This window comes from Vipera berus (assembly GCF_964194415.1).
Source record: "Vipera berus genome assembly, chromosome: 1".
In the NCBI taxonomy this organism is placed as follows: domain Eukaryota; kingdom Metazoa; phylum Chordata; class Lepidosauria; order Squamata; family Viperidae; genus Vipera; species Vipera berus.
The window spans coordinates 53100083-53126565 of record NC_138202.1 but is presented as its reverse complement, the minus strand read 5'-3'; the positions used below and the strand labels follow the sequence as shown (position 1 = coordinate 53126565).

General features: G+C 39.1%; 1 protein-coding gene across 1 annotated transcript in view; it reads right to left on the bottom strand.

The window, feature by feature from the left end:
• LTBP2 (latent transforming growth factor beta binding protein 2) overlaps positions 1-26483 on the bottom strand; it is a gene marked incomplete at its 5' end in the record, with an annotated part of 133281 nt that overhangs the window by 72022 nt on the left and 34776 nt on the right. Inside the window, 5 exons of the mRNA XM_081323993.1 lie at positions 6349-6451; positions 9235-9497; positions 12228-12419; positions 13277-13447; positions 15191-15378. Of these exons, the coding sequence (XP_081180119.1) occupies positions 6349-6451; positions 9235-9497; positions 12228-12419; positions 13277-13447; positions 15191-15378 (917 nt within the window). The remainder of the gene's footprint in view (positions 1-6348; positions 6452-9234; positions 9498-12227; positions 12420-13276; positions 13448-15190; positions 15379-26483) is intronic.

Below are 26483 nucleotides of genomic sequence, written 5' to 3'. Positions count from 1 at the left end.
GCTTGAGGGCTAAGGGAAGCCTGAACAGATTTATTGATTAGAATAATGAGTACCTACAAACACTACACAGATTTACAAAGCTGCATGTTGAAGTAGCTATATGCTTGAGATCAATTTATCAGATGAGGTCCAACATGGCTGCTTGGGGATTGTTTGTTACCACTTGCCCAAGCAGTTCCACCGCTCCCACTCCACCCATGCTACAGCAAACCCCCTTTTAACAAATAGTATACAAAGCACATGAGGATAATGCTTTTTCTCTTTTCCTGGATGAAGCCTCATTTGAATGGCTTTCAATCATTCATTTGAACATTTTAGCAAAAAAGTGCCATGCTCATGCATTAAAGTGCATTAAATAAATGTTAAAAGAATCCCTGCTTTAAATTCACAACAGATTTAAAACTGTTTCAATTCCTAGTAACTTCATGAAAAATGATTATGTGAATATTTGGAGAAATAGAAGTTGGGATGGATTCTTTTAGAGTAGACCCATCAGTATAATTCTTTTTCAGCGTATACTATATAAGTTTCTTATTACATAATAAGAAAGAGCACCCCCAAAACATTCTCAAGTATTTTGAATACATTCAGTTGTTTCATTCAAACAATTACACAACTGAGAATCTACTTAAGCAATTAGAATTGCTTGGTTACTCTTTTATACAATAAAGAACAATTAATGCAATACTTCCAACTGCACTTCACTAGTAAAGACTCATAAGTTAAAGAAAGTCAATACAATAGCTGCACATTAAATACAGAGACTTTGCTAACCCTTTGTTTAGAGTAGTAAAGTCTCTTTCAAATCTTAAGGGATTTCTCCAATCATGCTGGAATTTTACTTGATGAAAAAGCTCCTATACATGTATTCTTAATGAAATGCTCTACATACATTCCATTTCCATGAAATCAACTCTTTTTCCATTTAAATGTGTCTTTCAAAATACTCAGCTTGAGTACCCAGCCTCTGGGGTACCACTATGACATTCATTGGAAGCATTTCTTTCAGAGGCTTCAATAACTATTTTCATGTCTTTATTACAGTTATTTTATTATTATTTTTCATAGATGGGCAAGGATTTGGAGTTTCATAATATTTTCCATTCAACCACAAAGTTTGGCATGACCATGTAATAGTGTTCAGCATTTCTCAATGATTCTGGCCTTATCTGGGCAACCTGCCAGCTTTTTGCCAACTCAGATTAACTCAGTGGGAGGTTCATTCACAGAATGCATTGAATGGCCTATTCCAAACTATCCATTCCAATACACAGTATTTTTTTCTGTTTGAAAAAAGGAAACACTTGAAAAAGTTGGAAAAAAATATTTATAATTTGTCTGAAAATCTTCCAAAAGTCTAGTAAAATTGACTAGAGTAATAGGAAGGCAAATAAGAAGTTTATGGCATGCATGAATGTTGAAATCATAGGTAAACAATGCAGCACTCCCAAATCATTGCTGAATTTTTGCAGTGAAATGATATGGCTCAGTCAGCAATGCGTTTTTCAACCCTTGGGTAATTTTAAGGTAGGAATGAGAAAAATTTGCTTCCAGAAAATATTGTGCCCCCACTCGTATCTTCTGTCCTGCTCAAAGCCAAAAGAAATGGGGGGGGGGGAAATTAGCCTTTCACCTTCTGGTCACAATGTAGGACGACCAGATGGATTCCTGTGCTCTCAAGAATTTTGAGAGGTATGGTGCCCTTCAAATTTTCAAATGTTGCCTATCCTACTTTCAATGGTTTCTAAGTCTGGACAAACGCTGTGGCAGTGATAGCCAACTGACATTCTAAAACCTAGAGCCATTAATGATAGCAAGGTATCATTTCACAGGTATTTGTCAACCATGATGCTGTTGAAATCGTGTCCTGATTTGTCCATTGAGGTTGTCTGTCTTTTCCAGAGATGTCTCTTAAGGGAGTTTCATAGCTCCTGAAGGAACTGGTTCATGACCTGGGGGTTCTCCTGAATTCATAGTTCCTGCTACAACAACAAGTGAAGGCCTGGCCAGAGGAACCTTTCCCCAGTTTGGTTGGTATGCCAGTTGTGACTTAGCTAGGGTGGAAAGATCTTGCTTGGTTTATGCACTTGTTAGATTACTGCCACACACTCTGTATGAGACAGCTTTTGAAGATCACTCAGAAGCTGTAATTGGCTCAGAGTGCAATAGTCCATGTGCTGAGTGGTGTTTGTTGGTGGGAGCACATTGCACCAATATTCTGGTCCCTGCACTGGTTGGCAACAGCCTTCTGGATGCAATTTAAAATGCTGTTATTTGCCTATAAAGCCATACATGGCTTGGCACCTAGTTTTCTACAGGACTGCATTCTCCCATTGGAATCAATCAAACCAGTTTGATTTGATCAACTACAAGGAGTATTCCACTTTAGGGAGGTGACAGGAGGCCAAGCACTGCTTTGCAATGACCCTATTGGTTCTTTAGAATGGCCATCTGGTAGATTTCCAGCTGGCTTTCTCTCTAATTGTCTTCCAGATGAGCCTCAAGACAATTTTCCAGACCCCATCCTAGTTTGGTTATACTTCGGTTTGATTAATTTAACTATTCTGTGTTTTTCATAGGTTCAAAGTTTATGGTTCTTTCTTTTGTGTATATTATGTTTATTATATATTGTTTCATAAGTATCTTATATGTATACTGCTAGAAGTACTTAAGGATTCAGTATCTGTAAATATAATTCATTAATAAATAATAATGATAGCCATGCTCCATCTGACTGCATATAACCTCTTTCAATTTGGCCAAAGTTGTTTTGGCTCTTCTGTTCATTGTTGTCCTTTCTAGAACATTTTGGGTAACTGAAAAGTCAGCATTTCTGATACTGTAAATAAAAATGATGCAAAAATTAAAACTGTTAAGTAGTTATCAACACAGCCAAAATAATTATCCTTATTGCTTTGGTCAAGATTGTAGTATTAAAGTTTATGTTTTCAGAGCTAATTTCAGGAATATAGTTGGTACCATAAAACTCATTAGGCTGCGTGATATCTGTTTGTCTTTCTGTCTATGTATCCCTATCCCTATCTCTATCCCTCTTTATCACAAACAGTTGACAAGGGCATTTAACTTAGACATAATCTTCTCGTTTGCCTGTAATATATTCTCAGTTGATGTTGTGATTCTGTGCCAGCCTGTGATCCTGGCAGCTAAGTCTGGGGAATCAGAGGAGGAAGAGGAGTGGCCTGGAGAGCCATCAGAGTCAGAGGAAGGCTACTGCAGCCCTTGCCAATGCCAAAAAACCCTGGGGGGCTGTGTCCATGGACTTCCTGATGGACTTACCCCCATCTTCTGGATTCATGATGGTGTTCATTGTGGTGGACATGCTGACCAAGATGGCGCATTTCATTCCAATCCATGGCTTGCCATCAGCCTGCACCTCCTGTTGCATGTTCATCCGGCTGCACGGCCTCCCTGATAGGGTTGTGTCCGATAGAGGGGCCCAATTAGACCCTGTTTCTGGCAGGGTTTGATGAAGGCATTGGATGTCAAGATGTGCCTCTTGTCTGTGCATCATCCCCAAACTGATGGGACTGAGAAGGTCAGCGGAATCCTCAAGCAATATCTACAACTGGGTGTACTATCTTGGGGAAGCCAAGTTCGCGTTCAACAACTCGCAGCACACCTCCACGCATATGACACTGTTCTTGGCCAATGTGGGATATCACCCCCGGTTTTTTCCTCTTTCACCGCTAGACTCACTGGTTCCAGCAGCGAACAATTTCATGGCAGAATTACAGGCGATCCATTGATTAGTGCGACGACAGTTAGAGAAGGCCAAGGCCGATTACAAGTAGGTGGCCGATCAGTCGAAGCGGGATATATCCACCACTAATGGTGGGAGATCGGGTATGGGTGTCCACCAGGAACCTACCATCAACTCAGCCAGCCAAGAGGTTAGACCACCGATATCTAGGACCATTCCCAATCAAGGCTGTCATGAATCCGGTCACTTATAGATTAACTCTGCCACAGTCGCTGCGGGTACATCTGGTCTTTCACCAGTCTCTGTTGGTCCCTGAGCAACCAGTGTGTCCACTCTGCCGAGCAGAACCTTCCCCCCCCAGAACAACATGACGGAGACAGCACTCCCGAGTTCGAGGTCGCCAACATTCGGGACTCCCGTTGGCTGAAAGGGCACTTTCAGTACTTGATTAAGTGGAAGGGCTATGGACCGGAGAAGTTAACCTGGGAGGATGTGACCACCGTTCATGCTCCTGCTTTGGTGACTATGTTCCATTAACAGTTTCCATCACGACCACATCCAACCCAGCAGACCCAGGGGAAGGGTCCTACAGTGTGAGATAATGTTGTGATTCCATGCCAGCCTGTGATCCCAGCAGCTGAGTCTGGGGAATCAGAGGAGGAGGAGGAGGGGCCTGGGAAGCCATCAGAGTCGGAGGAAGGCTCTGATGAGCCCCCGGACTTACAATCTGATGAAGAACCTGGCGCTTCCACTCGTGCTCAGGATGAGACTCAGATGTGCTGGGAAGCTGAGTCAGACATTGAGGACGTACAGCTGGAAGACATTATAGACGCTCACAAATGCCAACAGGTTACAAGAGCAGGACAGAGCGAGGCATTGGGGCGACTCCAGGGGAGGAGGAGAAGGCATTAAGAAGCCACGCCTTGGGGCTGCATAATAAAAAGGGAAGGTGTGGGCGATGCTGGTTCCTGAAGGCAACCGTTTGCAAAGGATTCCAGTTTCAAGGGCTCATGTTTTGTTTGCTTTGCCTGTGAACTATTTCCTGTTTGACTCGTGCACCGTTTTGCTCTTGGGACAATTATCAGGTCTGTAACTCAAATAAAAGGGGCTGGTTTTCCAGCCTACTTGTTAAAAGAGGGGTTTGTCTTTGTGAAGTAACAAAGACCTACATAGGCTGGGACAGAACAGTTGACAGCAATTGGAGAAGCAGTACAGTCCCTCAAAAATGAGCATCATTACAAAACATCGCTAGCTATTGTGACTCTTGGCATATAAAGTACAATAATAAAATACGAAGAGCAGTGCCTGATCTCAGAGACATAGCATATGTCTGTTTTAAATCATTAAATGGGCATCTTCTGTCCTAGGGTCCTTTTACTGTGTACAAAGGCAGAATTCTCCCATCCATAACCATGGCCATTCCACTTTCTATGGTGTGGATCAAAGAGAGGATTGGATACTCGTATCAGCCATCTGTTATGATCCTTTCCCTCAAATCTGACAAAACAAAACCTTTTTTTCATATATAACAATCCTAATCTGTCTTTCCATTTATGTTTTATTTATTACAATTCTATGTTGCCCATCTCACCAAGGTGACATTTACCAGTTGACCTAAGTAATAGTCCAACTGGAAGGCCATGCTTCTTTGAGAATAACTAAACTATCCCCTGAAATTGTTTTACATCAGGAAAAGAAAACACAGAACCAGATTTCTATGTCTTTGGAATGGGATCTAGACTCACTCACGCCAATTGTTTGATGTATTGCTATTTCCAAAGTCTCTGCCAAAAGTTCATCTAAAGCAGGCCCATAATGCATAAAGGCTGAGTATGCAAATTTATAAGATAATCTGTAGTCACATTTCTTAAAATGATGGGCACGTTTTTACAGTTTTCTCTTGACTAATGCCTTTCAATCAGAAAAATCATGACTGGCTATGGATTTTATGGAGGTGGTGTGGAAGGATTCTTGAAAGCTCTGAGCCAGGAACTAAGTCACCTAAATTAAGACTGTACTTCAGCAAGCATCAGAAAAATGAATACATTGCATATTATTTGTCTGGGCTAAGAGAAAACATCTAATTCAAAATCAGTGTCCTAAAATCATCCAGATCTGCCAACTTTCTTTCTTTCTTTCTTTCTTTCTTTCTTTCTTTCTTTCTTTCTTTCTTTCTTTCTTTCTTTCTTTATTTATTTATTTATTTATTATATTTGTATACCGCCCTTCTCCCGAAGGACCCAGGGCGGTGAACAGGGCACATATAAAAATACAGAGTACAAAAATTTAAAAAAGAATTAAATAGGAGCCCGAGCTAAAACAATAGAATAATATAAAAATCCACAATAAAAACCCCAACACATCCCCCATCAGGCCAGGCCGGCTTGTTCAAATAGATAGGTCTTATCAAATGGGTTTACATTATGCATCACACTCTAATTCTATCAATGCCCTTTTTAACAGATAATTCATAGTACAAATGATCTAGTAGAGACTAGAGTAGCCTTACCCAATAAAATGCCCTCTAGATGTGCTAGATTATATGCTGGCTGGCAATTGTGGGAATTTTATTCCAACACCTCTGGAGGAAAACTGGGGCAGAAATATTCTCTTTAGACAGCAGTTACCTGGTTTCGTTGGGCATGGAATGCATCTGCTGAGACCCCAAAAGGCTCCCACACTTCCACAGCAATCCTCATACCTTGCCAGACCAGGCAATGGATCAGCACACTACAGATGAAAAAGTGACATTAGCATCTCATCATTCCCATATACAAAGAAGAAAGATGTGAAAAAAACATGGCAGAGGTAGAGGAAAGACTCACAAAATTTTGAATTTAGCAGGAACCCTTGTTAAAAGATATATCCTTAAGCAAGTAAGGTAGTTAAAGAACATTGAGTTATTAAAACAGTGCAATGTCCCATTAAAACACAAAATGGTCATAATGTAATTGTCCTGAATGCAATGTATGGACTTAGCTCAGGTACAATTTGAATGCTAACAGACATTCACTATATTTGGAACAGAAGTTAGATTTATTAAGAAAAATAGGAAGATAGAACAGCTTACTTTAAATTTATTTAATTTAATTTAATAAATAAATTTAAATAATAAAGTTAAATAACTTTAAATAATAATCACATTTTGCAGAGAAGGAAGAAAGAAAAAGAGATGGACAGAAAGTTATATTTGTATGTTAAACATAGACTCATTTAATTAACAATAGGCCAGGTAAAAGACAGACACAAACACTCTTCCCTTTGCCATTTGATCATAGATGCAAAGAGATGATATAAACCCCAAGACTATAGCTAAAAAAGAAACTTGATGCTCTCAGAGCCAACTATATATTTTAAGATAGTAAATGAAAACCCATCTTTGTCTTTGTTCCTTGAAAAGACAAGATATTAATATTAGATATGAGGTATTGGCCAATGGATGATGTCTTAAAAATGACATAATCAAGCAAAGCCTTTGGATAAAATAAAATAATTGTCTATCCCAAGACTGAATTATATCACCAAGTTGGATGGTACACAGTTCAGATATTGTGGGGACATATGTGTCAAGGATTTTTCATTTATTTAATGAGCCTTTCTTCCTGCCCCAAAAGGCCTCTGGATTATAGTCTTCCCCCTTAGAAATGAGCATCTGCAATCAGCAAGCCAATACTGGCATTAATCCACCACCCAAATGGCCATGTGCCCAGGGATCACATTCCAAAACATTAGGCATTTTTACTCCAGTTAAATAACTATATAATAGAATAAGAACATTTTTTTCTCATATAATTGTTCAGCTCTTCTTGAAACTATCTTTAAAAATGGAGGGACGGAGAGATGGAGGGAGGGAGAAAGAGAGAGATTATTGTTTCAATCACATGAATGTACTTTTCCAAGAAGCTATGAGGGAAATTAGCACGGAATTCCATTTTTTTCCAAGCATTTTATCTATGATCTACTGATGACAGAATAGCTTTAAAAAGGGCAACCTTTAGACCTAGATTTCTTGAATTATATTGGGTCAGACAGAAAACAATAAAGACTTGAAGAAAATGTTTGAATTCAAGATAATTGCACTTCAGGGTCTGCCTGAATCATCTTTATTTTCTTTATTAATGAAAAGAGCTGTTTGAACAATTCCAAACTGCTTCAAAATATTCACACTACTGAATCTACCAAATTAGTTTCCTACTCTGCATTCAAAATCTCCAGGGAAACAGAGTGCACCTGTCTAAAACTTAGATGTTTCAATGTCACGCACTATGACATTATCAAACAGAAAAGCAAGAAGTTGCAAAGAGGACGCTCCTCAAAAGGCAGCAAAACATTACAGTCCTTCTATGGTTTCTCCTTGTGACTTGAAAACAATTCAAACCATCAATTTGTACTAATAGCAAGATGCAAATGAAAGCAATTACAGCATACCACTCTGGTTTTAAGTTGATGCTCTACTGCAAAAAAAATAAAATAAAATCTAATTGGTGATAATTTCTTTTTAAAAAATGAATCAAGAGATAGATCCCTTCCAGATCTACAATCCAATAATTCTTTTTCTACAATAGTGTTGACACTCTGGGTTTGTTTTTTACAGTGATTCCTGTCTTCTCAGATGGTGAAGAGAAACCATTTCAAATCCTAACCCTTGTGGCTTTCTTTGTGATTTAATGGTCTTCTCCCACAGTACAAAGACCTTCTTTCTGATCTTTATAAATTTGGTTAGTGGCATCTATTTAAATAGCTTCTATGTTGCCATGATGAGTTAATCTTTATGGCACGAAGGGTGAGTATTATTTTAGGAACTCCTGGCAGGTTGCAGGAGGCCACAATGACCCTGAAGAAAAGAGCAAAGTAGAATTTTAAAATCTACTTTTGTCATTTGGATTGGAGACGTAGAGTAAAAATGGGCCATATAGCTTCTATTCCCATTCACCCCAAATGAAAAACAGCCCCAAATGAAGACTCTGACTTTTGCTCCCCAATAACTTCCTACTCCCTTAATGCCCCACCACCACAAACAAGCTGAAACCAGCTCTCCCACACACACACACACACACACACACACACACACGCTAATGGCAATACTTATTTTTGTTTACAAAAGACACTGCCAACAGTTAAATATTTTGCCAATAGATTTAAGCAATGTGGTCTCTTGATCCTGTGAGAAGAGTATAAATGGGTGGCTAAGATGCTGTGTGAAGTTCTATGGGTTGCTAACTTTGCTCTATGAGGAGGATAAGGGGAAGAGTCTATACTGAGGCCAGGAGGCATGCAAAGCAAACTTCCCAATGGGAAAATATCTCCCCAAAATTCTGCAGTACTGGAGCACTTCAACAATGAAAGTGAAAGATCATATTTTCAGCAATTCTATTCTGGTAAAAGAGCTACAAATAAATCAGCTCATCTACCAAGGCAAAGACATGAGATTGCATAGGTTAAAGCTACATCTTGAGCATTGTGGAAGAGCTTTATGTTCATATAAAACCCAGAAAGACAGAGTTGTTCCCAACCTTTCCATGTAATGTCTCCAGGTAACATTTTCCCATGAAGCTCTGTGACCTCTGTTGCTGTGTGCTTTCAATGACAATATTGTTTGGGGTGACGCTCTTATTGTAATGAGGGGCCATTGGAAGCTGGGGTATTTGTACACTTTCCACACTGTTCTCTTCTGATTGTTCTGAGTCACTCTTCACTCTAGCCACCTGATGAATCTGCACGGAAGCTTCTGGGGGATGGTTAATATGCACATTCACCAGGGAAGGGTATATTGAAGCTGAAAGAAAATATTGAAAATTATCATCAGAAACTTGACTTTTCCTTCTATTACAAGCCATCATGAATTTTTTTTAACAAGTAACTAAAATGGCTGGCATCATTCAAAGAACAATTTTAGCATCCATTCTATCCTTAGAAAACCAGTGTTTTTCAAGGTATTGATTTAACAGCTAACCAGCTTATGTAATGATAGGAATGACTCAGCAGGGACTGTGTCTCTTTAAGAGCCTTTGTATAAAGCAGGGGTTCTCAACCAGGGGTGCTCACCCCTGGGGTGTGAGATGATATTCCAGGGGGTGCGAAAACTTGGCTTTTCAAAATTATAGTGTATATCTATTATTCTTTGCCATTATTTCAAACTTTTGTAAGGGGTATAATAAATAATAATAAATAATATATCAGAAGCATTCTAGGGGTGTGGGGTATAGAAAAGGTTGGGAACCACTGGTATAAAGGTAAGGCTCTGCTGGTGTGTTCCTTCTTCTTCTGTTTCCTGCTGTAACTGTGGTTTGTTGAATCCTGCTGTATTAGCTTGTGTATGTATATTGTTCCTGGTGTATGATATTGTAGATCAGGGGTCTTCAAACTTGGCCCTTTTATGACTGGCTGAGAAATTCTGGGAGTTGAAGTCCACAAGTCATAAAAGGGCCAGGTTTGAAGACCTCTGTTGTAGATAGTGTAAGATAAACCACCATTTACTATAGACCACTGTTTATTGTGTTTACTCCTGGTTTATCTCATGCAATAAGACTGTGCATGTTCTGACAGGTTATGGGCCCAGAGAGAGGAGAAACCCAGTGAGAGTTGAGCCAGAGCCAAAGGAGTTGCCTCTGTGATAAAGCAAGAAAATATTGGAGTAGGATTCTGTCAAGGTATTGATTTAACAGCTAACCAGCTTATGTAATGTAAGATATAAGATGTAATGATGGGAATGACTCAGCAGGGTCTGTGTCTCTTTAAGAGCCTTTGTATAAATGGAAGGCTCTGCTGATGTGTTCTCCCTCTTCCATTTCCTGCTGTAACTGTGGTTTATTGGATCCTGCTGTATTAGCATGTGTATTTATATTGTTCCTGGTGTATGATATTGTAGATAATGTAAGATAAACCACCATTTACTATAGACCACCATTTACTGTGTTTACTCCTGTGTTCTCACGCAATAAGACTGTGCATGTTCTGACAGTATTTTTCAAATCAAATAGTACGTGCCTCCCCCTGAAAAAAACAGCAATGATCACATAAGGCTCACAATATATAAGAAAGTGAAATAACATCTGGTTTATAATGAAGCTCAAAGGAAACAACAACAAATGGTGACTGTCGTAACAGATAAATAACCATCAGGGCAACATATTGTAGTGATTACATACAGATCAACAATTCTGAGAGTTGCAACACATCTGGAAAGTGATATTCTGGGAGAGACTGGTATAAATTATAATCCATATAACTGGAACTGGGTTAGATGGATGCTCTGATTTGCAGTGCAGATGACATTATACAGTTATGGGGTCTCCAAATTATGCTGTCATTCTGTATGAAAGTAATCAGTCTAACTCCTCTGAATGTGATATGTCACTTAACTCCATGAGACACTGGTATTCAACATCAACAGTGAGGTTTGCTTTTCCCTCTCGATTCTCCCCCTACATCTTATCCTAACAGATGAACATCCCCACATGCTGTATTTAATTTAGCTTGAAGCACTTCCAGAATGCTCAGAACAAACCGTTTCAAATCTGAAACAACTGTTTTGAATTTGAAATGTCTTGTACAACCCTACTTTTTATATGCCAGACTTCTGGAATTCAGGTATTAAAGAAAAACACTGCACACAGTTATGAAAGAAAAACATTGCACATAGTCGTATGTACTTTCCAAAAATATCTCTGTTCCAGAATTTCAGCTATGATTTAAAACAATGGTTTTGTTTGTGTGGGTGAGAAAACCATATTTTCTGTGCATATATTCATAAACACTGTGAGGCAAGAGGATGGAGTGCACAGGAAAGAAAAGAGGACAGGTGCAGATAAAAAAATGTCTTTAACAACCCAATATTTATTTAGTTATTTATCTTTTCTACATTTAAGTTACTCTGGGCAGTTTACCTTTAAATTATAAAGCATAACAATGAAATGTAGAAACAAAATGAATGCTATATTGCTATTCGCCAAACAACCGAGACCAAGAAAGCAGTGCCAGTTTTAAATAAAGAAAAGAATTTGCATTTCGACACATCTTGGCTTATTGAAATAGATGAGTTCTAAGATAGATGTTTTTTTCCTAGTTGATTTAAAAATGATTAAACACTAATGTCTCTGTACACACCCACATACATACATGCACACAAAGACACATACGAAGACATTCCCCTACTTATGAATGGGTTACGTTCCAAGAGGCTGTTCAGAGGTCCATTTTGTTGGCAACTCCAAAAATATGTGATGTGCTGGAGCTGACATTTTCCCACTTTCTGGGTATGGACAGGTTTGCTTGTTTGTATCAGCGAAAGTTCACAACTGGAAAGTTTGTTAGTAACATTTGCATATGACTTTATATATTAACTTTTATACTTTCTATTTCAAACATGACCAGTAAACTAGTAGAACAAAAAGCAAATGACTGCACAGCAGCAAAAGCAGAACTTAGAGCTCTTACATCAAGAATCTTAGACAGGTGACCACTTTGACTAACATAAGAAGTGAGAAGTCATGCAATTAATACTTACCAAGTTGATTGGACAGAGGAAGAGTATACACAGAATGCTTCACAGACCTGCTTGCCAAGCTATTTGGAATTTGTTTCCTTTCTGCTTTCAAAGCTGGCAGATGACAAAACTTCCCAGTAGAGTTAGATGGGCACCAACATTCATCCCTGCCCACACAGCGCCCTCCATTTAGACATGGAATCTGGCAGAAATCTGTAAAGAAAATAAACTGAATGCATTGAGAAAAATGTATGAATGTTTGTTTCAAGTGCAGATGAGCCAGGAGCTGTGTTATTGGGAAGTAATAAATGTAGCCTATGTGTGTGCACCACAGTATCTCCAAATTCACTCCTTCCCACCTGCAAAGGATACCAGAGGAATTGAATTGCCAACCTGACTTTACATCTAATGAGTGTGAAAAATCTTCTCATCTGTGTTAGTACACTGAATTATATTGTATCTGCTGTAGAGAAGGTTATAAACACGGAATAAATACAATATAGCCAGTCTTAGTTTTATTGTCCAATTTATGCACTCATTGAAATCAAAATAGGAAAAATGATAGAAAGTATAAGGTGCCCAGAGTTGTCTCTAGATGACATAGACAGCATATAAGTAAGTAAGTAAGTAAATAAATAAAAATAAATAAATAAATATCAAATAAAAGTCAGTTACAGAAAGCCAAGCATTGGGCACCTTTTATTCTAAAAGCCTATGTAAGATAAACTTTCCATAAACTTAGAAAGTCAGTGCTGCCTTCTACATTCCCTACATGGGATGGACTGCATCATGGATAGGATACTTACGGCATGCTGGCTGCGGGAATTCTGGGAGTTGAAGCTACACCTCTTACAATTGCGGAGCTTGTGAATATAAGAATAGTGATATTCTTATATTAAGAATAGGAGAGAGACAACAAAGGATAACTTAGACTGGCCTATGATCTCCAAGAGAGTAGGACAGGTCTCACATAAAGTTGTTTCTTTTCTGCTTCTGTAGATAATTGCTAAACCCTCCCCTCCCAAAATAAGGGAAAATTAATTCCAGGTTACACATTTGGGAAGACTCACAAATACGGAAACCAGATTTGGGGTCGTGGTCATGTCCGCTCTGGCTATATAGGGTAGTAGTGTCTCCTTTCTCACAATTATTGTAGCAGTGGCCATTGTGACATGTTTGTTTACAGATTGTTGGGGTGAACACTATTTTTATCTTCCTGATTTTTTCTGTCAGGTTAGCTCCTGGAAACAAAAGAAAAGACATCACAGAATAAAATGTTATGTCTAAGCAACTTGTTTTGAGGACTAGCATGCAGCAGTCTATTAACTCTTCTGATTATTGTATGTTATGATTCTTTCAGATTCAAGCAAATTAAATATTACTTTATTATGTGGCCTGAAGCTTAAGCAATGTTTATTATTTTCCAAAAGTAAACCTGGAGAACTAAGTATAACCTTGGCACAGCAGACAGGAATGGCTTTCATTCTTAACTCCCTGCTGCAATGGCAAGACAACCCAAGTAGGAAAATTGGAAACATTGCTTCCTATTTAAAGGGCAGAATCCTGTTCCAAATTAGGATTATAGAAGGGCAATATTTTTACATAGTATTTTTTTAAATGAACTCTCATATTAATAAACTTTAAAAGGGCAATTTTTATAGGGATCACATAGAACAAAAGTCTATACCATACAACAGGATTTGTGGATTACATGAATGAACAGCACATGACTGAAAGATTTAATCAAATAAGAGTTCAAACAGGACCAGATAAAACACCTGAAGCATAAGTACACTTGAGAATGTTTAAAAGCTAACATATTCTTTTCCCCTTTATTTCTTTCTCTCCCCTCCCCCTTTTTATGGGCAATGAGAGGAAACCAAGAACTCTATCCTCAGAAGATACATTTTGCTATAATAATAATAATCTAAAATGGTAATGCCACTTTCACATGTCTTAACAAATATGAGTAGGTTGTTCCTTTACTCCTCCAACCAAGAAAAAAGGAAGACAAAGCCAGAACAATCAACTAAGATTAAGGGAGAGCAATGCTACAGAAAACAGTGAAGAAAAGGGAAGTCCTGTTCATTGTTCAACTCAAGTTCAGACTGAGAAAGAAGAGGCTGATAGAGTGGAAGGAAGACATTACATGGAGGAGGAAGAGTATTTAAAACCTAGTCCATTCAATAGCAAGGAGAGAGAGAGAGAAATCCAAAATGTTTGATGGTACATTGGTGGACAGGGGTGATGGATTAATATGTTCCTGTGGAACAATCTGTTCTTTTATAACAATTTGGAATTGGTGAAAAAGAACATTCCCTCGGAACATGTACAAAGTACGTTCTTGTTTCTCCTCATTACTCATCACATTAACTTCACACATTTAGGAATGAGAAGCAAGAAAAAGTGGGGTGACTCCAGACTTGAAGAATTTAAGCTACAAGATGCTCCCTGGATCTGTCTGCCAGAACAGATTTCATTTTCCATAGGAATACTTGTTCTCCCCCAAATTTTTAGAAATTTCCAGAGTAAATGAGGGTGAAGAAGGCAAATTAGATGGATAAGGAATAGAGTTTTGTTTACGTGAAAGAGAAACCTGCCTGTGTGATATTAGAAGCTGCCCTCTATAAAGTAATAATGAATTGTTCTGTAGATTGCATTTCCATCTGAGTAAAAATGGAAATAAAACAATATATGCTTTATTTTTCAGACAGCATAATTCAGCTAAGTGAAACAGGGAAGTAATTTAGGGTAACAAGGTATAGGCAGCACTATTATTTCACAAATCTAAAAAAACCCACTAATGATGTAAAGACTTATTCAGTATAGAATTGCAGTGTATAGAGTGTATCCATGGCTATGATATCCCAAAATGTCTACACCCAATTTAATAAAGCTCCACTTCTCCTAAAGCCTGCATCCAGGACCTTTTCTCTGTAAAAACAAAACTAAACAAAAAGAACATGTAATTACTCAGATCTTACCCCAGGGAGACAAAACAGGTTCCCGATATACCATTTGTGGCCCAGTACTGCTCTGTTCATATCCATTCCCATTGGGAAGTGTATTGGAAGTTAGATGATCATGATTTACAGCTGGATAGCGACGGACTGTGCGGGATGATCCAGTATATGACTGAGAGGTAACCAAGGAGCTACTTCTGTTCTGAATCCTGTGAAGATGAAAGCTAAGTTAATATTTGTGCTGAATGATTATGTACCCATTGAAAGTCTTCCTTGTTTATGAGGTTAAAGCCTGCCTGTAGAGAGAAAGGTAAAAAAGCTGAGAAAGGTAAGCCAAGAGGCCCTTTTGATATACTTTTGAGAATAACAACTGTTCGATTCTTCCCATAACTTAAATATTGCCCACACTTCCATCAAGTAACATCATTTCAAAATAAAATTGAAAAGTTTTTGCACAAGCACCTCTCCATGTATCAGAGGTTAAATAGTTAAGAAACATTTTTCCTCACTGATCATGGACACCTTCTATACTAATAAAGAAAAGGGTGCCTTCACATTTGTGATGACCAGATGTGAAATGTTCTCCACTTTCATATAACTAGTGCCGACATTGCAGCTAATTCAGTGACATATATATATATATATATATGGATCCTTGGTTTTTCGGGTTTTTCTCCGCGTAGAACTAAAGGTGTAGGCGCAACGTTTCGACGGAATCCCATCCGTCATCATCAGGCTTTAGCTTCCTTCTTCTGGGAGAAGCATGTGGCTGTTTGTTCCTCTTTTTTAAACTGCCAGAGGGGGTGTGTTCTGTGGAGGTGTGCTCTGATTGGGTAGGGGACCAAGTGTGTTCTGATTGGGTGGGAGTGTGTTTTGAATGGTGGGTGTGTTCTGATTGGGTGGGGGGTTGTTCTGAGTGGATGGGCTGGTCTCAGCTGCCAGCTCCAGACCTGAGCTGGTGAGTTGTGCTGCTTTTGTTCGGCTTCGTGTTTGTGGTGGTGCCATGTTTTTATAGTGGGTGTCAGTTTGCTTATTGTGTGGTTTGGAGGGGTTTAAAGTGGCTGATGTTGCAGCTGTAGTTAGGTTTCTGTTTTGTGGTTGTGTGTCTTTATTGTTGTGGGTTCGGATTTGCTTTTTGAATGGTTGTGTGGTGGTGATGTCATGTGATGTTATCATGAGTTTGGGTCTGGTATCATTCTTGGTGGTTGGGCCTCGTCTGTCAATCAAGGCGGGTTTCCAAATGGCTGGTAGACGAGAGGTATCATCTCGTTTATTCATGCTGTGGGGGCGTTTTTCTATCTCAATGGCTTTATATTATAATGTAAAACTATATATATATATATATATATATATATATATATATATATATATATATATATATATATATATATATATATATATATATATATATATATATATATATATATATATATATATATATATATATATATATATATATATATATATATATATATATATATATATATATATATATATATATATATATATATATATATATATATATATATATATATATATATATATATATCTGTCTCTTTTTGGATTTTTACATTATAATATAGTTCTAGCATTTTTACTGTATCAACGTATTATTTTAACTGTAGATTATTCTGGTATTGCAAAGTGTGCATGAATGTAGTTCATCTATTAACTTATTGATCAAACTCTTTTCTTTTTCTCTTGTATTGTTGAATATCTCTTGGATTACAGGTAATTATTTAAAATCATAGACTACCTTTATACTTCATCTAAAGACATTCTTATTTGAACAAGCCGGCCTGGCCTGATGGGGGATGGGTGGGGTTTTTTATTGTTATTTTAATATTTGTATTTACTGTTTTTAGTGGGCATATATTTAATCCTTTTTTAACTTTTGTAACTCTGTATTTTTTATGCTTGCCCTGTTCACCGCCCTGAGTCCTTCGGGAGAAGGGCGGTATATAAATAAAATTATTATTATTATTATTATTATTATTATTATTATTATTATTATTATTATTATTATTATTATTATTATTATTATTATTATTATTATTATTATTATCTTCTGAAACACAAGCAAACCTCTTAGCTAAATTACTTCTACTATCATTCCATTCTTCCTTTACATAGTTGCCTTCTGAGAACTTAGTTCCCTGTGAATAGTAATTTTTCCCTAAGAGAATGGCAGGTCACAAAAAATACAAAAAAAATGCTAGATGGTGAGAATAAATTTCTGTTGCTTCATTCTAAGCAATCCATAACCAGAACAGATCCTAATTTGGCATATTACCAGGCAACCATTTCAAAACTCTTTGCCAAAAGGTCTGATTATTCTGGGCTCAAAAAAACAAAACAAACCACTTGAACAAAAAACAAATACTGATCACCAGTGGCTATCATGCAAGTCAAATCAAATGAATTGGCTCTGAGTATAAGAGGGTCACTACTATGTCTGTGCACGGGGTAACATATTCACAAGGAAAGTTCCATTGTTCCCCAATTCTCTCATCTGTTTCCAAACATGAGCGATCCCTTCAAAGTTGGCTCATCCTATATGAATTTGGAGTGCATTCTCATTCCTGACTTTGGCACTGATCACTATAGAAATATAGCCAAGAAAGGGCTCAGCCAAAGAAATAAAACAGAATATACAACCCATGAAAGTCATCAGTGAAAGAAGCCTTACAAAGAATGAACACCCATTAGCAAATTCGTCTTTTTAGGATTTTAAAAAATACATATATTTAGGGTGCTTGGCTTTTTGTGACAGTTGAGCCACAACATGAAGCATACCTTCTCCACTCCCAAGGCCAAGTGCTTCAGTGCCTATTAATGCATGCTGACTATCACAACAGATTCTTACAGAGCATAGTTTGTTTCGATTCAACACATGCTAAGCTTCTTTCTGTCTTAGGTTTTTCAGCTCCATTTGGTCCTGCTGGTTCCTCTTTCCTCTGATGAAGAATAGCAGAAAGATTTCCAGACTGCTTTGTTTCTAAGCACCTCAACTACCCTCTTATTTTTAACATCCTAAATAAAGTAGTGGTTAGTATTGGAATTTCCAAAGAAGCCAAAACCTAATGAGATTAAGCAGGTTTTATGCAAGACACACAAGCCCCCCCCCAGGGAGCAAGTTACTCTACATCAGGGCTTTTCAACCTTTTCACCCATTGTACCACTTTTAGGATATGGCAACATCCAAGTACCACCAGTCGCCTAGCAAGGGGTCAAAAACTTGATGACCAAAAAAAAAAAAAGGAAAAAAGTGATGAAGTACAGGTAGTCCTTGACTTACAACAGTTCGCTTAGTGACTGTTCGAAGTTACAATGGCACTGAAAAAAGTGCCCCCCAAGCCACAGATGAGCAGTGCCCAGTGGCGCTCTTCCTCCTGTCCAAGGTTTTCATTGTTGTGAGCATTTCTATTGAGGATTGGCAGCAGGGGTGGGGTGGGGTGGGTGGTTTTTATTCCCATGCTCCTCTGCTGGGTGGGTGCAGCAGGTTTTGGTCTCTTCACATGACCCTGGGACACTATGACTGTCATAAATATGAATCAGTTGCCAAGCATCTGAATGTAAATCACAAGACCCTGGAGATGCTGCAGCATTCCAGCTGATTGGCGCTTCTTCTGGACTCAGAAGCGCCAGGATCAGCACCAAGCTCCAGCTGGAGCCCTGACAGCCCCGAAGAAGCACTGATCCTGGCGCTTCTGCTGAGCCCTGACAGCCCTGCAGCTCCAGCCATCTCTCGCTCAGGCTTGCACAGTGCTGCCACCAGTTCAGCTCATTCCCCTCCCCCGCTACCACTTTTCTAGGATGGTCACGTACCACCTGCCAGGGGCCAATGTACCACAGGTGGTACCCGTACCACTGGTTGAAAAGCCCTGCTCTACATAGTTCCTTTTTAATGGCATCTTTATATTCATTGAGCCAAAGTTCTTTCCCTCTGTATATACCTTTCAGGTATCAAATCCAGTTCTGATCTACATCTAAAAGAATTTCAAACATGGAACTAAGGTTTGAAGAACTACTTGTAATACTATTTGGACATCATTTATTGGTAAGTTAAATTGATTATTTTAATCTAATGGTTTGAAACAGAATTAGGTAAATCTTGCTTAGGGACCATTCTAAGAGAATTCTCAAGACATTTACATTAGTAAGCTATAATTTCCTGATCCTTCATTCAGTAATTAAGTAATAATTCGAATTCATTCCTCGACTTGATTTATCTGACAACATGAATCCTATGCAATGGAGTAAGTTTAATAAACTGGAATGTGAATTAGCTATTTGCTCATCCACACAGCCTCTTCCCTCTTCCATTTGAAGTGTGAGCAAGCAAAACATTATATTTTTTAATCAATCATAGCATTCTATATAGTTCAAATTGGACATTTATACTTTAAAGCTTCAGGACAGACCAGAATATTTAAATTATGGTTTGATGTAATATCCTAATCCATTCTATAATTTGTAAGCATAGTTTCCAATTTCATTCAAACTGGGTAACTATGGGAAGTAGAGGTATTTTGCTCCAAGTAGAGAATTTGAAGGAATTGAAGTCTATACTTCTGAGGGAAATACCTACATTGGGGAAATCACATGTTATGATATTCACACAATGTTCTAAACTCTAACCTAGTTTCACTTTGACTCAATGTGCTGTGTGAATTCAACAAATCACCATTAAAACAAGCCATGGCATATATAAAACCCACTATTGTCAATCAGTCCTTATCATTAGGAGTTTTCTTCTAATTTTAACTCAAACTTTCTGTTTTTTCAGTTTCTATCCACTGTTTTATGTGTTTCATCTTCTAATAGCTGCTCAGATAGCTAAAGAAAATTATCTTTTGTCATCTTCTATTCTCTAAGCTAAACATGTCCAACTTTTTCCAATAATCCTCAAGGAATTTGTTTCCAGATAATTTAACACCCTGGGATGTCACCTCTTGATATTTCTATTTTGCCTATATTCCTCTTAAAAGAACAGAGAAATATATTGCCACCAGAGAAACGTTCTCAATAAAGTCAAGAAGTGGAAGTCTTCCTAGGATCAATACTGTGAGATAACAGTGCTTAAATATAAACTCTATCAGTTGCACTAAAAATTTGTCTGGGATATCAATAATCATTATTACAGGTAAAACTCAAAAAATTAGAATATTGTGCAAAAGTTCATTTATTTCAGTAATGCAATTTAAAAGGGGAAACTAATATATGAGATAGACTCATTACATGCAAAGCAAGATAGTTCAAGCCATGATTTGTCATAATTGTGATGATTATGGCATACAGCTCATGAAAACCCCAAATCCACAATCTCAGAAAATTAGAATATTGTGAAAAGGTGCAATATTCTAGGCTTAAACTGTACCACTCTAATCAGCTAATTAAACCATAACACCTGCAAAGGGTTCCTGAGCCTTTAAATGGTCTCTCAGTCTGGTTTAGTAGGAATCGCAATCATGGGGAAGACTGTTGACCTGACAGTTGTGCTGAAAACCATCATTGACACCCATAAGGAGGGAAAGCCTCAAAAGGTAATTGCAAAAGAAGTTGGATGTTCCCAAAGTGCTGTATCAAAGCACATTAATAGAAAATTATGTGGAAGGGAAAAGTGTGGAAGAAAAAGGTGCACAAAGAGCAGGGATGACCACAGCCTGGAGAGGATTGTCAGGAAAAGGCCATTCAAAAGTGTTGGGGACTTTCACAAGGAGTGGACTGAGGCTGGAGTCAGTGCATCAAGAGCCACCACACACAGACGGATCCTGGACATGGGCTTCAAATGTCGTATTCCTCTTGTCAAGCCGCTCCTGAACAACAAACAACATCAGAAGCGTCTTACCTGGGCTAAAGAAAAACAGACCTAGTCTGTTGCTCAGTGGTCCAAAGTCCTCTTTTCTGATGAGAGCAACTTTTGCATCTCATTTGGAAACCAAGGACCCAGAGTCTGGAGGAAGAATGGAGAGGCACACACTGCAAGATGCTTGAAGTCCAGTGTGAAGTTTCCACAGTCTGTGTTGATTTGGGGAGCCATGTCATCTGCTGGTGTTGGTCCACTGTGCTTCATTAAGTCCAGGGTCAACGCAGCCGTCTACCAGATTTTGGAGCACTTCATGCTTCCTTCCGCAGACGAGCTTTATGGGGATGCTGACTTCATTTTCCAGCAGGACTTGGCACCTGCCCACACTGCCAAAAGCACCAAAACCTGGTTCAATGACCGTGGGATTACTGTGCTTGATTGGCCAGCAAACTCGCTTGACCTGAACCCCATAGAGAATTTATGGGGCATTGGCAAGAGAAAGATGAGAGACATGAGACCAAACAATGCAGAAGAGCTGAAGGCCACTATTGAAGCATCCTGGTCTTCCATAATACCTCAGCAGTGCCACAGGCTGATAGCTTCCATGCCACGCCGCATTGAGGCAGTAATTGCTGCAAAGGGGGCCCAAACCAAGTACTGAGTACATATGCATGCTTATACTTTTCAGAGGTCTGATATTGTTCTATATACACTCCTTGTTTTACTGATTGCATGTAATATTCTAATTTTCTGAGATTGTGGATTTGGGGTTTTCATGAGCTGTACACCATAATCATCACAATTATGACAAATCACGGCTTGAACTATCTTGCTTTGCATGTAATGAGCCTATCTCATATATTAGTTTCCCCTTTTAAGTTGCGTTACTGAAATAAATGAACTTTTGCACGATATTCTAATTTTTCGAGTTTCACCTGTATATATTTTAAAAATACACAATGTATTTTAAAAATGTATTATTCATTTCTTATTAGAATCATACTCCTAAAATGCACTGCAAAACTACCACAGCATAATTTACATTACAGTATATTAAAAGCATAAACTACCAACATATCAACCTAGAAAGTTGTAACATTAAAATATTTTTAATGAGAACTGCAACAAGAAACATAGCAGTATAGATTACGGTAGTTAAAACAAGCAAGATTTTAGCTGTTTTGAGAATTTACAAGGTTTGTAAAAAGAAAGTGAAAATTCCAGAGTTATGCACCAGTACTGCAAATGTTCTCTCTCAGATTCCCACATAATTAATTATTTTGCTGGTGCTTGTCCCTACCCTACTTATGCTACTTATATTATTCTATTACTACTTTTTACAGGAAGTGCTGACAGTAGCAAAAGATCTTACAGTTCACTACTGGATATAATTTTTTGAGACCGTTTTCACAAGTAATGTAAATTACTTAAACATCCACAAACATGAAATATAGCTGGTCCTTTCACAATAATTTTTGCAATTGGTTTCAATTTTTGTTTTAGGAAGTATACAACTTAATACGGAGAACATGTAAGCTCTAGATTTCAACTTCTCAGATCAGAGCTATATGTAAAATCAATCCAACCACCTAAACAAGATTCAACACAGAAGAAGAAAAATGTCTGTGTTTTTTGTTTCACATTTCAGTGAAACATTTATTCTATCAGGAACTCCAAAATAATTTTCCAATGGTTAATTTGGCTAAAAGTTCACAAACAGTAGAGTCTGTTAGCCAAAGTTATATTGAGAAACCACTGCCTTGGTCTCCAAAGTACAAATTGTTCTTGGATTATCTTCTTCCATTGTTTATTTTATACATTGAACATAAACATAATTTTCTCCCTTTTTTAAAATGTTCTTGTTGTGTAGTGAGTTCGTTGCGCAGGAATGGGGACGAGGCAAGTGAGTTCAGCAATGGTCATGTTTATTTGCTTGCAAGATCTGAACTGGGGAACTGAGCTGCAGCCTGCAGCAATTTATAGCCTGGCCCCTAGGCGGCAGCCAATAGGTTTAAAGCAACCCATTGCCGCCTAGGGGCAGCCAATAGCAGCACCGGAGACGGGGTGTCTGAGTTGCTGGGAGCCATTAGCTAGCTCCAGCTTATCACGTGGTGTTATACTTAAGCCCAATACATAACACCCCTCCCCTCTTAGAACGAACAACATCATAGCAACAATAAGCAAAATAATACGTTACAAGATTTAACACTAGAATGAATAGGCTCCCATTAACAGTACAATAAGACAGTTAACAACATCATAGCTCCAATATTATTTCAGTACAGCAACAGTCAACAATACATACAACATTATAGTTCCTTTATTTTACAATATAGTCTGCTAGATAAGCAGGAGGCTTGCATGCCCTTGTGGACCGCCTTAAGATTTCAGTCACTTTCTGGTCTACCAGCTTACCCATCGGGCTGGACAGACCAGTGTCCTTTGATGCACTTGAGCCAAAAGGATTGGATGCTCTCTGGCTGGCCTCTCCAGGTTGGCCCACCCAGATTGTTCAGCAGAGTCAGATTGTTCAGCAGAGTTAGCACAGCGGCTGTGAAAATCAGGTTGGCTTGCTCCGTCAGGGGATCCATGTTGCACTTCTGGATTCCCCTCCTCTACGACCAACTCCTCATTGCTTGTGCTGTAAGAGTCTTGAGAGTCAATGCAAGGGCTGGCTTGGCTGCCAGTTTGGGGACCTTGGGAGGGACTTATGATGCAGTCCTCGCTTAGTGGCCGTTCTGGAAATCGCTTTCTGAGTTGATCAATGTGGCATCTGACAACTCGCCCTCCCTCCAGCCCCACTTTGTAAGAGAGGGGACCAGATGATTTGGTAATTTTTCCAGGAACCCACAGATTCCCATGTCCATAGTTTCTGGCCCATACCCCATCACCCACTTGCAGCCCCCTCGGGGGTTTTGGTTGAGAGGCCTCTGCTGCCACTCTATCTGGATGCAACCTGTCCGGTTTAGTGATCAGTCGCCTCCCCCAACGAAGTTCTGCAGGGCTTTTCCCAGTAGCAGTGCAGGGTGTAGAATGCTGGCAAAGAAAAAAATCTGCCAGTCTGTGATGCCAGTCCCATTACTGTGCGTTTAAGTGACTCCTTTGTGGTCCTTACCATATGTTCAGCTTGACCGTTAGTGGACGGGTGAAAAGGGGCAGATGTTGCGTGTCTGATGTGATTTGCTCTCAGGAAGGCCTGAAATTCAGCAGCAGTGAATTGGGCCCCATTGTCTGAAACTAAGACATCTGGCAACCCATGTGTGGCAAAGAGTTTTCTCAGCACCTGGATGGTCCTAGCAGTAGTCATGTTGACAACTGGGATGACTTCCAGCCATTTGGAGTGGCTGTCCACCACTATGAGGAAGAGCTCTCCCTGAAAGGGCCCAGTGTAGTCTATGTGAATTCTAGACCAGGGAGTGTGCGTTTCCTCCCACCTGTGAACTGGAGCCTGTGGCATTTCAGGCCTTGATTGCTGGCATGTATAACATCCATGTACCTGTGCCTCAATGGCCTTGTCTAGGCCTGGCCACCAAAGGTAGCTTCTTGCTAAAACTTTCATTCTGACAATGCCTGGATGGCCTTCATGTAGTGACTGTAAAACTCTCTCAGTGAAGTGGGAATTATGACCCTGTTCCCCCATAAAATGCAATCCTTGTGAGCTGATAGCTCATGTCTTCTAATAAAGTAACTCTGGAACTCAGAGCCTGGGCTTTTATCTAACCACCCTGTATGCACCCATGAAAGTACTCTACTAAGTGTTTTATCAGTAGCTGTTTCTGCAGCTATGTCCCCAGTGTGGAGGGGAAACTCTGGCAAGTCCTGAATGGACAGAATTCTGGCCGCTGGGGCCGGATCCGGTTCCGTTAGTGGGAGTGGGAGTCTGCTCAGGCCATCAGCATGGCCCATTTCTTTGCCGGGTTTGTGAACCAGCTTAAATGTGTAGGCAGATAGAAAAATAGACCATCTCAACATTCTTGGGGAAAGTATGAGGGGTGTTTGTTTGTCTGTTGTGAAAAGTCCCAGCAGTGGTTTGTGGTCTGTGAAGACCGTGAAGTCCCTGCCATATAAATAGTCATGGAATTTTTTTAATTCCAGCTACAATGGCTAAGGCCTCTTTGTCAATTTGAGCGTAGTTACGCTCAGCAGAGGACAGTGTCCTTGAATAAAATGCAATAGGGACTTGTGTTCCATTCTTTTCTAAATGACTCAAGACTGCCCCCACCCCATAACTTTTGTATGGTTAACTTTTGTATGGTTGATTTTTAACTCCCTGTAAACCACCCTGAGTCCTCAGGGAAAGGGCGGTATATAAATGCAATAAATAAATAAATAAATAAATAAATAAATAAATAAATAAGGGGATGCATCACATGCTAAACAGACTGATTTAGACTCCCTAAAATGAGTTACAGTAGATTTAACTGACAACAGTGCCTTTAGGTCCTGGAAACTTTTTTGTGAATGCTGGTCCATTTCCATGTAGCTTTTTTATCTAAGAGCCTGTGAAGAAGCTCTGCCAATGCGGCCTTGTTAGGCAGAAAGGCATGGTAGAAGTTGAGGAGTCCCAAGAATGCTTGTAGCTCTCCTTTGGACTTAGGGCGAGGTGCCAATTGAATGGCCTTCACTTTGGATTCAGCAGGGTGAATACCGTTAGCATCAATTCGAAATCCCAGAAATTCAGTTGAAGAAACCCCAATACTACATTTACTCTTTTTTAATTTGAGGCCTGCTTCACACAGCCTCTGTAGGACAGCTCTGAGTCTGCTAGCTAACACCTCTGTGGATTCTCCAGCAATAAGTACATCATCAAAATAAGGGCAAACACCCAGAATGCCTTTAAGTGTGCGTTCCATGATTCCTGGAAAATGCCTGGAGCAACACTAACCCCAAATTGTAAACGCTTCACTTTGAAAGCCCCCCTATGAGTCACGATTGTCTGGGCTGCGGCTGTGGCCTCATCAACCGGCAGTTGCTGATAGGCCTGTGCCAAATCTAATTTTGTGAAAATGGTACCCCCTTGTAAAGATGCCAAGATGTGGTTCACCACTGGGATGGGGTATGCGTGTTGCTTAAGGACTTTGTTAATAGTGCATTTATACTCTGCACATATTCTAATTTCTCCGTTGGCCTTAAGTGGTGTGACTATAGGAGTTTCCCACTCCCCACCATCAACTGGTTGTAAAACGCCCTGTTCTACAAGCTTGTCTATTTCTGTGTCAATTTTATGTTTGAGGGCAAATGGGACCCTTCAAGGCTTAATCCTAATGGGGACCACGCTGGGATCTAGCTTGAATGATATAGGTGGGCCTGTGTATGTTCCTAGGGCTGAATCAAATACGTCTGCAAAGTCCTCGCAAACTGACATTAGATTCGCAGCTTGTGTCCAGTTGATACCGGTTACTTGGATGCCTAAAGCATCAAACCAATCGAGTCCTATTAGACTCGTTCTCTGGCCCCCTACTACTATGACATCCAGGTACCCATAAAACCCTTTAAATTTTACAG